The following is a 15923-nucleotide window of genomic DNA, read 5'->3' as shown; positions in this document are numbered from 1 at the left end:
CACTAAGATTGATAACTAAATCATAGAGAAAAATCGAGAATAAGAAATCTTTAAAGTAAAAATGAACTTACTCTGTTTGAAAATCTAATCGGATAGAAATGTACATTGACTTCTCAATTATAGCATGGCGTTATCAGATTTTGGAATAGATGAGATATGAAAAAGAAATTGAAAAAAGAAGAAGGGAGGGAGGAGAAGAAAGGAGAGAGAAAATATAAAGGGGCGGGGTTTGATTTTACCTAAAATATTAAAAAACAATAAGTAATTATTATTCAGAATAGATTATTATTATTATTATTATTATTATTATTATTATTATTACTTTTAAAATAAAATAAAAATAATGTGAGTTGAAATGAAATGCCTAATTAAATAAAAGCATAAAGTACTATACTTAAAAATGAAACCAACCATAACAAATAGACTAATTATATAAAAATAAGAAAGAGATGTGGTATTTTAACATTCTTTCAAATAAAAAACATCTACTTAGTAATCAATTTTTAATAATTATATTTTTTAAAAATTTGTCAACTTAAAAACATCAATATATGTATTATTATATTAAGTAAGGTATTGTAATGTAATTTTTTATTTTTCATCCGTTTCAAAATATCATTTCTGAATAAGAAAACCATAAATATACATGTATCTCAAAGTGAGTGGCCACATTTCGTACAAATCTCTGTCACTAGTTATTTTATATAAAATAAATAATAAAATATTTTTGAAGAATTCAGAGAGTAAATTTTATTTAAACTCTTTAAAAAATTTACTAAAGAGAAAACTTGTTGAAATCTTAATCTCAAGAACTATTATAGGATCTTGTAAATTAATAAATTGAGCAATTCATGTTGATATGTTTAAAGATTATTGTAGTTGATTAAAGTTTCAAATTTAGCAAAAATTTCTTGAACGGGAACAAGTGATGGGATAGGACTAAAACTTGTTTGTGAAGTGCTTTTGTGAGTTATGAAGTGTCCATAATCCACTTCTATGGAAATGCGATTATGTTTATCTTTTGCCTTTCATTGTCTTCCACCATGGAAATAGCAACTTCCATGATCCAAAATAGTTTAAGTTCCGTTTGGGAAATCCACCAATAGTAGGATACAAACATGGCTCAAATCTTGTTTGAAAGAGACATGAACCCTATTTGCATAGATGGGGTTGAATTGAGCTAAATGTGTATAAGGATATATTTATCTACAATGGAGAGAGGAAGATTCAAAAATGGCATATCATACTTTCTTAAGTAAGAACATTATTTCTAAAAATATACCAAGAAACAATCAATATTTTGGTGATATGATAACTTTAGAAAGTAAAAAACTACTAAAAAAACCATTGAATTTGAAACAAGAAAGAATTATAGAGTTCTTATTAAGCCAAAAAGGGGAAAAGACAAGAATTAAAATATTTTCTTGTTTGAATTTCTTTTAGATTGTGTGTATAATTTAAACCAAATGATTTATTAGTATCCAACACATTTTCTTTTGCAATTTTTTTTTCTGTCAATCTGTAATTTTCTCTTTTTTTGCACGTTTTTTTTATGACAGCACAAGAGAACAAACGCAAAGAGACAACAAAAGATGATGATGAAAATAAACGTTAAGAGATAAACTAAGGAAACAAATATCAAATGCTACGAGACAATTTTTTTGTAATATTCAAGATAGAGAAAAACAAAAGATACTTGGCTTTACGCCAAAATCTGAATTCACTAAAAAATGGTACTGAAAACAGGTAAAGAAAATAAAGAAAAAATTTATATGTAAAAAATTAACTCTAATCTAATAACTAAATTTGTTTATAATATAGAGCTGTCAAAGTTGTTGAAGTAGTGAACTTGATTAATTACGAGTTTAAGATGGGTTAACTTGAAAAAATTATAAATTTTCACTGACAACTTAGCTGATTTGGATTAAACCTTTAGTGAGTTTCATGTTTTTTTTAAAAATATCCTAATATAGTCTAATAACAAACTAAATATAATTAAAAATGGGGTGGAAAAATATTTATGATATCAACGGTTGATGTTGGATATAAATTTTTATTTTTATGATTTTGGATTGTATTTGCCTATTTGGAATTTAAGTTTTAAGATGAATATGTTAGATTATTTTTTTAGATTATTTTGATTTTATTTAAATTATGTTTATGTTTGATATACCTATATTACGATATTATATATATATTAACACATGTTATATGCATATTAATATGTTAATTTTTTATGGTTATTTTAATAATTTGAAATTTTATCCTATAAAAAAAGTAAATCAAATAAAAGATGATTAAAAAATGATGGGTTGAATTGCTTTTCAATTTTTTTTAGCATGATGATTAAACGATGATTACTTTAACAATTTTGACTCACATATCTCACCAATTTTGATTTTGATCATAAGTTGTAGGCCAAATGATTATTAGTTAGAATTTTGGTAGGTAGAAGAGAATATGTTATATATGTACATGATGATGTGTGGAACTAGTATGTGTTGTGCATGTGCAATGTTGGTTCTCCTTCTATTTTGTGTCCTACTCTTCAACATTGGAATTGGAATTTACATGTGATACTCATCATACTCTCATAAAACCCTTGCAACTAAAGAGAGGAAGATGGTGTTGCTCACAATGTTGACCTAATTCACATAAACTTTAATGGGGACTATAAAGCTTTTTCCATTGCCTTCTTTACTCAAAAAGGGTCACTACCCCATATGTATTTTTAAGTAAAGATCTTTTGAAGATATATTTTAAAATCTTAATGTTAAAAAAATTGGTGCCATCTGTATTTAATAAGATAAATATAATTAATTATTTTATCTCTATATTTGTGTTATCTTTTTTTCTTATATTTTAAAACTTTATGATTCAGTCATATGAGCAAATATTTTTCATTTTATTAGTTCTTATGGTGGTTTTATAAGAAAAGTAGAAACATGGGGGTATTCATGGGTCACCAACATGTTGTCCAATCTAGTTAAAATAACAAAGTTAGATTAGATCTAAATACATTTTTTATTAATTTTAAATCAAATAAAAAAATTCAGCAATAATTGAGTTGTCTTGATTCTGTGGGAATCTGAAAATTAAAAATATTTTATAATTAAAAAAAATACTGTTTTGAGTAAATAATTTTTCTTTACCGACATACTTTTAAATATTTATACCGCATATATATATATATATATATATATATTTTATTAAATAATGTTTTAAATGAGTTAAATTAACTAAGAAGAAAGATATGTAGAGGTGAGAAAGACCTAGAAGTGTGTGTAGATAATGAGACTGGGATAAGAACGAAAGAAAAATGTGTGGAATGTGAGTTTTCTCGATATTTATTGTTTCATAAAACATTTGCAGATAATATTAAAATTTAAAAATATATTATATTAATAAATAAGTTATGTTGGGTTGGGTTGTGTTCATCAACCTCAATAAAAAGTGACAAAAAAATTGTGTGGTGCAATAAATTAGATTCTCAAAATCTAATATCTAAGTCAATAAACAATGAATTTAATTGGACTTATTAAATTTAATTAAAATATTCATCTCAAATATTTTGAATTTCTACAATAAAATTATTAAATAATAATTAAATTTAAAAATAAAAATAATTAATTATTATATTAACTGAATTATATATTATTTTAAAAAATACAAAATTATTAATATTTAAAATAATTTTGATTATTAATAAAAATTTATAAAATAATTTTTAAATTATTATTTAATTAACTATAAATATTTTAGTTACTAATATTTTAGATTTTAAATTAATCTTAAAAAAACTAAAAATTAATTTTAGTTACTAATATTTTAGATTTTAAATTAATCTTAAAAGTTAATTGAAAATATAAAATAATAAATAATATTTAATGTTAATTATCAATTTAAACTATTTTACTTTTTATTAATAATAAAAATTAATTTAAATACAAATAATTTTTTTAATTTATAAAATAGGCTCTAATCTATTCAAAATCGTAACTAATTATTTTAATCTCTAAAATTATTATTTTTTATTTAATTATGTTAAATTATAAAAAAAATGTTAGCTTAACAACTTCATTGTCAGAAACACCATTTTATAATCTTTCAAAAAAATTCCATCTTTTTAAATGAACTTACATTTCAATAAAAAAAATTCTTTATACTTTTAAAAGTCGTATTATCAATCAACTGACTGTTGAATTGTAAACATATCAAAATTCTTAAATTATAAGTAATTTGAATTGAGATAAATTATTTTAGGTTTGGGAGTAAGCACATGTACAAAATTATTAACAAATGGAAAGTTGCATTGTATAAAAATGTGAAATGTTTAGAATGGAAATTAGAAGTAAAAAAGTGGCATTGGTGAACAAATAATTGATTAAATATCTTTTTTCTTCGACAATAAAAATGCAAATTTTATGTGGCAATATGCATTGAACATAAGGGGAAGTTGATCCATAGAAAGAGTAGCATAAGTGAAGAAAGAGAGCACTATCTTCCTTCAATGCTTTCTAGCACTGGATTCTTACACTTTTCCTCTCATAAAACAAGTCCCAGTCACGTGAAAGGTACAGTGATGGAGAAACCTCATTTGTCTTCTTTTAATTAATCACCTTGTGTTACCATGGAGGATCCTGATAGTGCACCACAACTATAATTAGTGTTAATGACAGTTAAATCCCACCAAATTAATGACAAAAATATTCCACACTTTCTCTCAGCAACAACTTTTGACCCACCACTATTTATCCTCCAATCTTTGGTTGGTTAAGAGTTGGAAAGCACATTTGCACATAAAATTCTCCCTTTTCAATTCCCATATACATTCAATGACAAAATTCCAAGGCCACAAGCATGTTCTTGAGAGAAAATGATTCATGAATATCCCAAAACTGTAACATGCCTCTTATAGGATATTTTGGACCATCCAACATACAACAACAGTGGGAATTATAATGGGAAACATATTGAAGTGTCCAAACATCATAAGTCAATGGCAACCTTAGGTGTCATAAACCAAAAACCATAAGACTTTGCGTGTAGTTCTAATGTGATGAGTTTAACCAATGCCACATGCAGCTTATCAAATCATTATAATAGGCTAACATTTTTTTTGTCTGTGTTTTGCACTTAGGGTGCATATTCATATGATCTTTCAAGTTTATTCCCGACAACAGTGGTCTTTATCTCCAATATTATTTAAAGTTAGCACACTCAAGATTTCATTTCCAACCGAACATGTGGATTTCTATCCATTATGGTCAACCAGTGCTTATTATATTGTGGAGAAGGTGCAACAGAGGTGATAAAGATGACAGAGGTGTGACTGAACTGTGTCAGAGAAAAAAAAAATTGAGTATGGGAATGGGAACAAAAGTAGAAATGAGGTAAACTTTTATTCATTTGGGAAAGGAAACTATATAGATAGCTATCATTACTAAATATTATTATTATTATTATTATTCAATTGAAGGCAGTACTGAGATAGTTCTTCACAACATTTTCATTCAATATTTGCAACACTTTGGTGTTTGTAGGGCCTACGTATCTTGGTGTCTTGAACTGATTCACAGCAGATCCAAGTGCCACGTAATGCTCGACAATCTTCTGGAATGTTCCTCTCCTCACAAGTCGGAGTTCAAGGGCCCCAATGCAGTTGACTTTGCGAGAACTGGTGTAACCTGCATCAACAAAAGACTTGTCCAAACAGTTGCAGCATCCACCAAGCACTTCTTCACTTACTTCTCCACTGATTTCCAAGAATATCACATAATGCCCTGGCTCTTTGGACAAATCTATGTGGCTAGTGTAGTCTATAACTTCTGATTTCTCCTCTGCCAACAAATGAGATGCTGCTTCCACAGCTATCTGCAAATCTTTCTCTGTGTTCTTGTCAATGTTGATGTTAAGCAGAAGATTGCTGCGCCTAACAAACTTCACCTCTGGAGCTGAGTTATAGAACCCCATAACCTTCACCACATCGCCAAGTCGGTACCTGTACAAGCCTGCAAATTATGCCAAGTTATAAGATTGATGATCAGTATCTATATACCAGGAAGAGACTTCAAATTTAGCTATCAATAATATTAGTACTCTATCTATATTGTGCTACTGTGCATTGTGTGTATTGTATTTCCTGTTTTAGCTCTAAGAGTAGGGTAAAATATCTTTCAAAATTTGTTACCAAGAACATTTATGATGTAAATGTGGAATGAGGTTAGAATTTGACATGCTTGCTTACAAATTATATATGAACATGTTCCCTCTGAAGAATATTACTACCATTGTATGAATGATGCATATACAATTCTACTCAATGTAGATGGAGGACAGCTCAATTAATACAGGAGGAGGAACATTGAGAAAAAAGGTAAAAATGAATTTATTGTTATGTGATTTACAATAGAAAGTTGCAGGGTTCTTTGATCTATTCTGTCAACTCTATTAGTAGGAAAAAGCTTGGTTGTACTGTTTTATTATTGTGACAGCAAAGCCTGTTTAACGGAATACATGTAAATATGAAAAACAAAAGGATATGCAGATAAGTCAAGGTGCTGTCAGTAGAAGATCCTTTTGGATGAACTTTTAGAAGAAAAAAAAAATGAAATTGACTTTTTCATAAACTAAATTTAGTTCATGTACAAGGTGAAAATAAAAATTTAAAGAAGTTATATACACTAACATTTATAAGTTGTATATGAACTTATTTTTAACTTATAAAGATTTTAATTTAAAATCTTTTTCCTATTTTTCTGTTCAATAAGTGTTTAAGAAGAGACACGCGTACCCCAAATCCAAAATTAGATGCCAGCGACTAAGAGTGGACATGTCTCCGAATGGTACAAATGTTAATGTGATTAGGTATGTACTATGTTCCTTTGGAAATAACTAGGAATTTGTTTTTCCTTAAAGTTGGTCCCATGTAGGTCATATCAAGAAGGATAAAAAGAAAGGTAACTTCTTCACCCTTCTCCCTCTCAAACAAATTAAAATAAATAAAAAAACACTAATTTGTGAAATAGAGAATGAGTTTCTGAAAACATTATGGCAATATCAAAATTTCCAATTGTACTGAAGAAAGAGATGGTTTGAGGAATGGTGATGATGATTGATTCTTAGTCCTGATTCATTACTTGGAGTAGAAAAAAAAATAGCAAGGGAAGAGTTGAATACCTGCTGGATTGGTGATAACTATTTCGTACTCCTCGCCAACCTTCACATCAGTGAGCCCCACAGGCTTAGGATCCATACAAAGGAAATTGGGATCTACCTTAGTTTGTTCCAGCTCTCTCAGAGGGATGAATTCAAAGTAGCCAATTTGAGGAAGAACAGTGTAAGTGGCCAATTCAGGTGGCACTCTTGGTTTCACATTGGTTCCTATCCACCCTTCAGAAGATCCATAGTCAGAAGTCAACAAAGGCAACTCTCCAGCATAATGCCTCAACTTCTTCAAATAAGGCTCCATTGAACCAGTCATGATCCCGTAAACATACTTAACATTGGGGAAAAGCTCTGGTATTAGGCCATACCAGTTGCTCAGCCCCATGCACTTACTGTGGATCAAGTTGGCCAGCTCAGGGTCAGGTTTGAGCAGCTTAGACATGGCTGTCCTAACGGATGGAACTGTGACCTTGCTGTTAAGCACACCTTCTTTGATGTCAACACAAAGCTCCTCCCACACTTGCTCAAAGGTCCTAAAAGCAGATACAATGCTGTATGCAAATGTGGAAGACACCATATGAACTTCCTCCCGGAATATTAGCCCACACAGGAGGTGGCAGTACAATGATTGGTGAAAATCAGGACCAAAAATAACTTCATCAGGGCTGCAAAATGGGGACTGAATGGCCTTCATTGTGCTCCTGAACCTTGGGCTGCGAAACACGTTGGTGGTGGCAGTTCCTGCTAGCACACCCCCTTCGGTCCTGAACTGCTTGCTGCTGTAGACAAAGCCCAAAGCCTTGCCATTGTTCATGGGAAATTCCCTACAGGATGGAATTGTGTCAGTTGCCAATTCCAACTAGCAGAAAAAATGAAAATCATTGAGGAAAACAATAAATAAGAGATGAAATTGAAAACCTGATCCTGAAGGCAAAAGAGGTGTAATATATATGCAATGTGGTGTCAAACAATTCCTCATTCCATGGTACAAATTTTGGCTTTCCCTGAGTAGTGCCAGAACTGCAAAAATACCAATTTTCTCCCTTTTCAGGATCTGAATTGCAAATTCAACTACTGATATGAAACAAACATGAGTGAAGTCTGACCTCAAAGACATGGTTGTGATGGGTTTGGCAGTTAGAACAGAAGAAGTATCCCCATCAAGTATTCTATTGATATAAGGCTCCAATTCCTTGTGAGTGACCAGTGGAACAAATGCCTTGAAACTCTCAGGGTCAGTCCTCCCATTCAGGCCAAAATTCAGTAAGTACTCAGCAGAAGCGTTGTCTTCCAAAATCCTTTTCAGCGTTTCCCTTTGAATCCTCCCAGCATCCTTTGTCACCCTCTCAAATTCCTCTATCACTCTCTCCATGTTAAGTCCTTCCACTTTCTCCAACATCTTCACAGTCCTTCAGCTGCAGCTATTACAGAAGAACAACAAAATAGTACTCAATTATATATGAAGGAGCAATAGAATTGAGTTATGACTCAGTATTATCTCTTGTAACCCCATAAATGTTAGTCCTAAAGAGCAAAAACAAGGGAGGGAGGCATGGGGATAATTGATTTACATAAAAAACAACTCTGACAAAGCCAAACAACAAGAATAAGGTTATCTTATTGCATAACCGAAGCAAAATATGAATAAAGCCAAACAACCCGTTTAATTGAGGTTTTATACTTATTTGACTTAATATCGTAATTGTCATTTTTCTTGTGTTGTGATCTTCAATCCCTGTTTTGGTGGCAATAGGACCCAGATCAATAAATTCAGAAAAATAAATGCCAGAAACAGGACAAATGCGCTTTCAATGGATGCTCTGAACCATTACAAAGACCAAACAAAGGGAAACGTTAAAACAGTGGACAGCGATGTAGAAAATGAAAGAAAACAACCAAATTGGCTAGCGATGAACCCCGAAAACAAAACAACAAAGCCAGGAACAGATATCAGAGAGGAAATTATGAACTTCGATCTCTGGCTTTTCCTTCTTTGTTCAAGTCAACTACACTATTCCAAAGAAGATCTGTTCCGAGCACCAATCCGAAAATTGAAAAATCTTAAACCATCAAATGCTAAGTTCGTGTGAAGGAGAGAAACAAGCCCGATAAATATCGAGAACCAAGGAAGAAAGTTCAACAAAGGAAGTAATTTTAAGTTACCACTTACCATTACCCCGCATAAAAAAAAACAAAGGAAAAAAAAGGTAAAAACAAAAAAGTCAAAGGAACCAAAAAGTAGCCCTGGAAGGGTAAAAGGACGAAACAAAAAGTGGGGTTCCGTAAAGATTAATTTTTGAAATACCCTTTGCAGAGAAAGAGAAAGTGCCTGAATTGGGTTAGAGAGACTGAACCAGAAGACGACTGGGAAACCAGAACTGAAGCATATCGTATCTCATCATAAAGCTCACCAATCACAAGTCCAATATTTTAATGAACACAAAAGAGACATGTTCTGATAAAAGTAAAAAAAAGTCAACAAAAACAGTCATGTTAGGTTCCAAATATAAAAAAAAAACCAGAAAAAATTTATCTGGTTTTCTGGGACTCCCACATCCCTGTCTTGTTAGACAACCCAGAAGCCAGAAGTCACAACACAGCCAAAGTAAAACCAAATCCTTAAAAAATGATTAAATGAAGCATAGCATGATAGGTCTACGGTGAAGAATTTGAAAAATAGTTTAGATGAAAACACACAGGTTAGAAAGCTATGGATAGGATTGTAGAGAAGAAAGTAGCAGAAAAAGAATATGAATATCTCTACCTAGGAGAATCTTGGTGGTGTGTGAGAGAAGGTAGCAATGTGTATATATATATATTGAAGAGGTGATGATTATGGTGTGAGTTGAGTTGAGTTTGAGAGTGTTGTGTTGTGTTGTGCTGAGGTCAGGATTCACCTTGGGGTTTGCAATTTATAGGCAGCATCAAATTCAGTTTGAGATTTGCAAAATGACATTTTTTGCAGTCCACAATTTTTGCCCATAGATTCTGGACGGAATTACAACCCAGTCGGTCACTCCATTCATCACATCACTCCAACAATTCAACTTCTTTCTAGTAATGCTGTTGCCTACATTTTCTCATTCGTCTCTGTCACAAATATCATTTTCTTCTTCTTCTTCTTCTTATGGGCTTTCAATTATGTTTCAGATAATGTGCTTCTTTCTTTTCAATTAATATTTTTGCTTTTTCCCTACCTTTTTCTTAATCTTCCTATTCAATATTTTTAATACATTGCATTCATTAAGGTATAACAGTTCACTATAATATTATGTGAACATGATTCCTCAGCATCTCAGATTTTTAATAATTTTCCAACCAATGTGTCAAGCATTTTGTTTTTGTCTCACTTTGTTTACTTTTAAGTTGATCGAATCCGTTAAATATGTTTCGATTTTCACGTGTAGGAGAAAAGCTTATTCAAGAGAGATTTTTATATAAAGTTGAATTAAATTAAATTTTTATTTTTAAAATACTGTTATAATTTTTTTTATAAAAAGGTTTCATGTTAGCATTACTATGCTACCTGACATCTCAACTATACTGACACCTCAAGTAACAACAATAATTTGTCATATGAAAAAAATATTATTAAAAAAAATATAAAAATATGGGAGAACTAGAACAAAATCCATATGTTAAAAAAAATTATACATATATAGACTATACCTATTAATAAAGAATTCTAAGAACATACTAGACGAAAGTCTATTATACCAATGAAAGAGTTATAAATCCTAAATTAGCAACTTATCACCACACGCATCCCTTCACGAAAAAATAAAAATAATATTATGATTAAGTGAGAAGTTCTTTGAGTTAATATTAATGCATTTCTTTGATAAATGTATCTTAATTTATTTATTTTGTCATTTGCCTTTTAAGTCTTAAAAGAAAATATATTTATAAGATGTTTCTCTATTAAAGTATTTCTCTCTGTCCTAATACCACACGTTTAAAAATTGATTACATGAATTAATAAAAACACTTATTTCAGTAAATTTCTTAATTAATTTTAATTAATACTTTATTATGTTGGCGTTATTTTATATATGAAATCACTCGGGAGAATGTATCTTAAGTAACTTATCTTATTTTTTAATAAAGAATTACTTTTTTTCTTTATCCATTAAAGAGTAACTTCTAGAGTTATTTATTGTTTATTTAATAAAAATAACTTTTTCTTTATATATACGGTGATGATAGCATGATATTTACGATAATAATAATGATGTTTTATAATAATAAGTGAAGGTTTAATATATATTTAATTTTTTTGTTAGGGATTTAATATCCTTTAAATGTTCTAGTTTATTATATATTCTTTATTGATAAAAATTGATAATAATGTGCACTACAATCAAAATGATAAACATAGTATTCTTTTTTCCAATAATTTAGTTCAAGGATCTAAATAGTTTCATTTCATAGGTTAGTAGTAAGTTTCTTATTTAGACCACTTTTATCTTTTGTTTTTCTTCTCTTACAATTTTTTTTTTTCAAACTAACTGTATTATAAACTAATTTTTCTGGATCAAACAAATTTATGGACATGATGAAGGATGAAGATTAAACATAAACTTTTATTATTTATATATATATATATATATATATATATATATATAACGATTGAAAAATTATTAAGAGGATAATTAATTATATGTATAAAAGAGATAAGAAATCATTTAAACCAGCTCTTAATTAATTATACGCTCAATAATTTTTCAACCGTTATATATATAATATAATATAAAGATTTTTTTTTATAAGAAGGAAAGAAAATAAAGTAATCTTATTGACGGGATATAATCATAAACAATAAAATAAAATAAAAATATCATGTATTCTTTAAGTTGTTATGCAACTGGTGAGTAGATTTTAATTCAGCAATGTTGTATAAATTTATAAAAATTATAAATATATGGGATCAATTTTTTAATTTTATGATAACTACCAATTCGTTAATTTTATCTTCCATAAAATCCTATAGTTAATTTTTAAAATTTATATGAAAAATAGTATAAAATAGGTCTTTTACATCTGTTATTTAGAATTTTTTTACGTCTATTAACACTTTAACGTGAATGTAGACTATGTAAATTTATGTTGGATAAAATATCATGTAGTCCAATGTAAACATTTTTATTTTATTTTCATAATTATCTTTGTATTTTTTTACGTAAAAGAGAAAAAGGTTTGATGCAAAAATTGTGTCATAAATAACTTTTTTTACAACATTTGCCTTGATTTTTGAATTATAACTATATATAAGTATTAAGTTACCTTGAAATAAAAAAAAGCTAGACATAATAAATTAAATTCGTTGTTTATGACGACAATTAGCACTCACGATTAATGCGTGAGGTATAGAAGTAGAGTTTGATAAAATTGATGAACTGATTGGGAAGTGTGAGAAAATTAATTCTGAATTGACATATAATTAATTAGCAAATTAACTATTAAATGACTAGTAATCAACTTGGGGCAACGTCTTTATTAGCGAAGCCACCCATCTATGTTCCTTTAATTAGTTTTTTTATGAGTGGTTAATTTTATACTAACAAAGTATCTTTAGCGTTGGGCTTGAATCGCACATATATTATGTAAAGTCCTCAAAACAAACATTAAAAAATACATAATTTTTTTTATAACATTTACATAATTATTCGAATATATTATCTTCAAAAGAAAATGAAAGTTTTATAAAATATAAATATTTGAATAGTTCTTATACATATTTTTTTAATATATGTGATTATGCGACAACAAATCAAATTAACAAATCAAATTATAAAATAACGTAAATAACCTATAGAGTAAACGAACTAAACGAACTAAATATATGAAATAATTAATTATTCTAAACATCGAGTAAATAATTCTCATCTAACTCATTTAATTAAGTAAATATTATTTATAATAATATATATGACTCTTAAAATATTGGATCGAGTAATACTACAAAAGATTAATACATGTGTAATTACTAATCTATATAGGTAAAGCTCCTACAAGATTTGAAGTTTTTTTTCAATTTTGAATAGTTAACAAAATCTTCATCACCATATATTTTAATACTGACTAGGATTTTGAATAAAACTCAAAATATATATTTTTTTTTTAGAAAAACTCTAATGACATTTCAGTTAGGCTGATACCTCAAGTAACAACAATCATTTGTCATCACATGAAAAAAAATATTATTAAAAGAAAAAAAAGGAAATACAAAAAAATATGGGGGATTAAATCAAAACTCATATATTAACAAAAATGGTACATAGGTAGTCTATAGTCTATACCTATTAATAAAGAACTCTAAGACAAGATGAAAGCCTATTTTACCAATGAAAATACTCTCTATGAATAAAGTCTAAGTTAACAAACTTATCAACACAAACATTTCCTTCACGAAAAATGTGAAAAACTCTAAACTTGATTTTCCTATAGTAATGTTTCACCTATTACAAAGCATCTAAGGAGCATTAGTCCTAACAGTAAATGCAGCACAAACCAAGGTAAAATCACATTCAAGCCATAAACTAGTAAGACTCATTTTTTGAGGTTGTTCAATAGCATATATAACTCCATAAAACTCAACAACCAAAACAGTCTGAACATTAAGAAAAGGAAAGAAACCACCAATAAATTTTCTCATACTCTCATGGAAAATATAACCACAAGTAGCAAGACCAAGAGAATCCCTAACAACACCATTAGTGTTTATTTTAACTCAACCAGAAGAAGAAAACTTCTATCGAACATAAAAAAGAAGATTGAACTTTACCACTAAGAGTATTAATAAAAAAAACTTAATTACATTAAAATCAAACACAAAAAAAAAAAAAATTGGGATCGAAGATGACAACACAAACACAAGAAAAATGACAATTACGATAATAGTTATCACAAGTTTTGTCCCGTTAAAAAGATAATCATTTGGAAACTAAGTAATAGTAAATGTTCAGTGTTGCATATTAACCAATCCCTCATAATTTGGTTCCTCGTTTTTCTCTCATTTGACGATGTGGTTGGACTTCGAGATTCTTCATGTTAGGGATCTTACCACCATTGTCTTTCTCTTGTCTCTACATCACACTCTCCTCGATGTTCCATTACTTCCTCTTTTTTCGATTTTTGTGTTTCAATTTTTCAAACAAGATTTATAAATATATCTTAGATATAATATGATCATAACCTAGGGTTTGATATGTAAATGGACACGGTTATGTCGTTCTTCTAATGCATAGTAGATATGGTAGAGTATATGATATGTGCATTAAACTAATAGTTGGAGTTTAATTTGTTTATCTAGTTAATATAAGGGTTTTCTATTTAAGTATTTCTAGCTTATCTGTTTTATTTTAATTAAAAAAAACATTTCAAGTTCTCAAGTTGTAAGCACACAATTTTTCCTTTATTTTTCTCCTTTATAGAAAAAATTTAAGAAAATTATAATAACAGTTACCCTCTTTCTTTAATTCTAACAATATGGATGTACACTGTTAAATGTAGGGAAAATAAAGATACAAGTGAAAGTGTGTTTGCTTAATACTTTAATACTTCTTATAATAAAATTCACATTAGATAAAATTCTTATTATATTATATTATAGCATGTGTTATTGTATAAAAATTAGCATAAAACTAAAAACAATGACGGACTAGATCGAATCATACTTAAAAAAAACAAGCCTAAGAATTACATTGTGAGTTTAAATTAAAAACAAAAATAAAATAAAGACAAGAAGGCAAATAAAATAATATTATCTAATACGTAGCTTTCAAAGGCAACAAAAAGAAACTATTGAGTCTCAAAAGTCTAATCAGATGAATCCTCAATTGTAATCAACAACGGTAATAAAATCATATAATACAATTGTACATCACTACCATTATTTTTTCTTGGATTGACCTGTTTTGAAGGTCATCCTATTAGCTTTCACTTCAACTTTAGGAGAACGTATGGATCTTCTAGAAGTTTGAACTAATCAATTCTCTTCATTTAATGATTTCTATTTTTCTATCTTTTCAATCAATTACTAAGACTAAATTGACTTTTTCTAAGAAAATACTAGTTAAGGTAAATTCAACTATCTTCTAGTAAGGGGATCATACATGACTTTTTGGGTCTCGTGTTCATTGCCTGAAAAAGATTTAAAACAATTTTATAAGACTACGTCTTGATAAACAAATTTAAAAATAACTCATTTGGAACAACTAATCTATGACTCATTTTATTAGTTGTAGATTTGAGAAAAGGAAATCCTTATAAAAGAAGAACGAAATTTTTTTAGTAGGAGTTGTTAAATACTTTAAACTTCATAAAATGAAAAAATAATATTTAATGTTCTAATTGATTTTAATAAATTATTAGTTAATAAAAAAAGGTAAATGAATTATCACTTTAAAGAGGGACATGTCATCTTCCAAAATATTTAAACAAGCATTCTTATAAAGAAATTCAGGAATTACATTCATTCAAACATTTTTCCAGTTATCTTCCTGAAAAGAGAGGAGTTTCATTAGAAATAGAAATATAAGTTAATGTTCATAAAAAATCACTCTTGAGAAAATACTAATGTAACCAGAAAATTATACGAAATCAAATATCTTAAAATTTAAAATATAATTAAATTTATTTTATATTAATTTTCATTTATTTAATGATGCGTTTATTATAGGTTATATCAATTGTCTTGTGGTGATATATAAGTGATGATATATAAATGTATTTGATACCATTTACTTTCTTTAAGT

At 28.5% G+C, this 15923-nt stretch overlaps 1 protein-coding gene across 6 annotated transcripts; it reads right to left on the bottom strand.

The window, feature by feature from the left end:
• Positions 1-5383: 5383 nt before the first annotated feature.
• LOC137818162 (jasmonoyl--L-amino acid synthetase JAR4-like) lies at positions 5384-10315 on the bottom strand. Of its 6 annotated transcripts, none has more exons than XM_068621419.1 (5): positions 10065-10315; positions 8274-8588; positions 8086-8187; positions 7180-7991; positions 5384-6011 (listed from the first exon to the last, which is right to left on the bottom strand). In XM_068621419.1, the coding sequence occupies exons 2-5, from the start codon at positions 8564-8566 to the stop codon at positions 5470-5472; spliced, it is 1749 nt and encodes a 582-aa protein (XP_068477520.1). In that variant the 5' UTR covers positions 8567-8588; positions 10065-10315; the 3' UTR covers positions 5384-5469. The 6 variants fall into 6 exon arrangements, with proteins under 6 accessions (XP_068477520.1, XP_068477517.1, XP_068477519.1 ...); XM_068621416.1 differs by having other exon boundaries at positions 9932-10239; XM_068621418.1 differs by lacking the exon at positions 10065-10315 and adding an exon at positions 9497-9879.
• Between the last annotated feature and the right edge of the window lie 5608 nt (positions 10316-15923).

This window comes from Phaseolus vulgaris, chromosome 10 (genome assembly GCF_000499845.2).
Source record: "Phaseolus vulgaris cultivar G19833 chromosome 10, P. vulgaris v2.0, whole genome shotgun sequence".
Lineage (NCBI taxonomy): Eukaryota > Viridiplantae > Streptophyta > Magnoliopsida > Fabales > Fabaceae > Phaseolus > Phaseolus vulgaris.
This window is presented reverse-complemented; position numbering and strand designations above follow the sequence as displayed.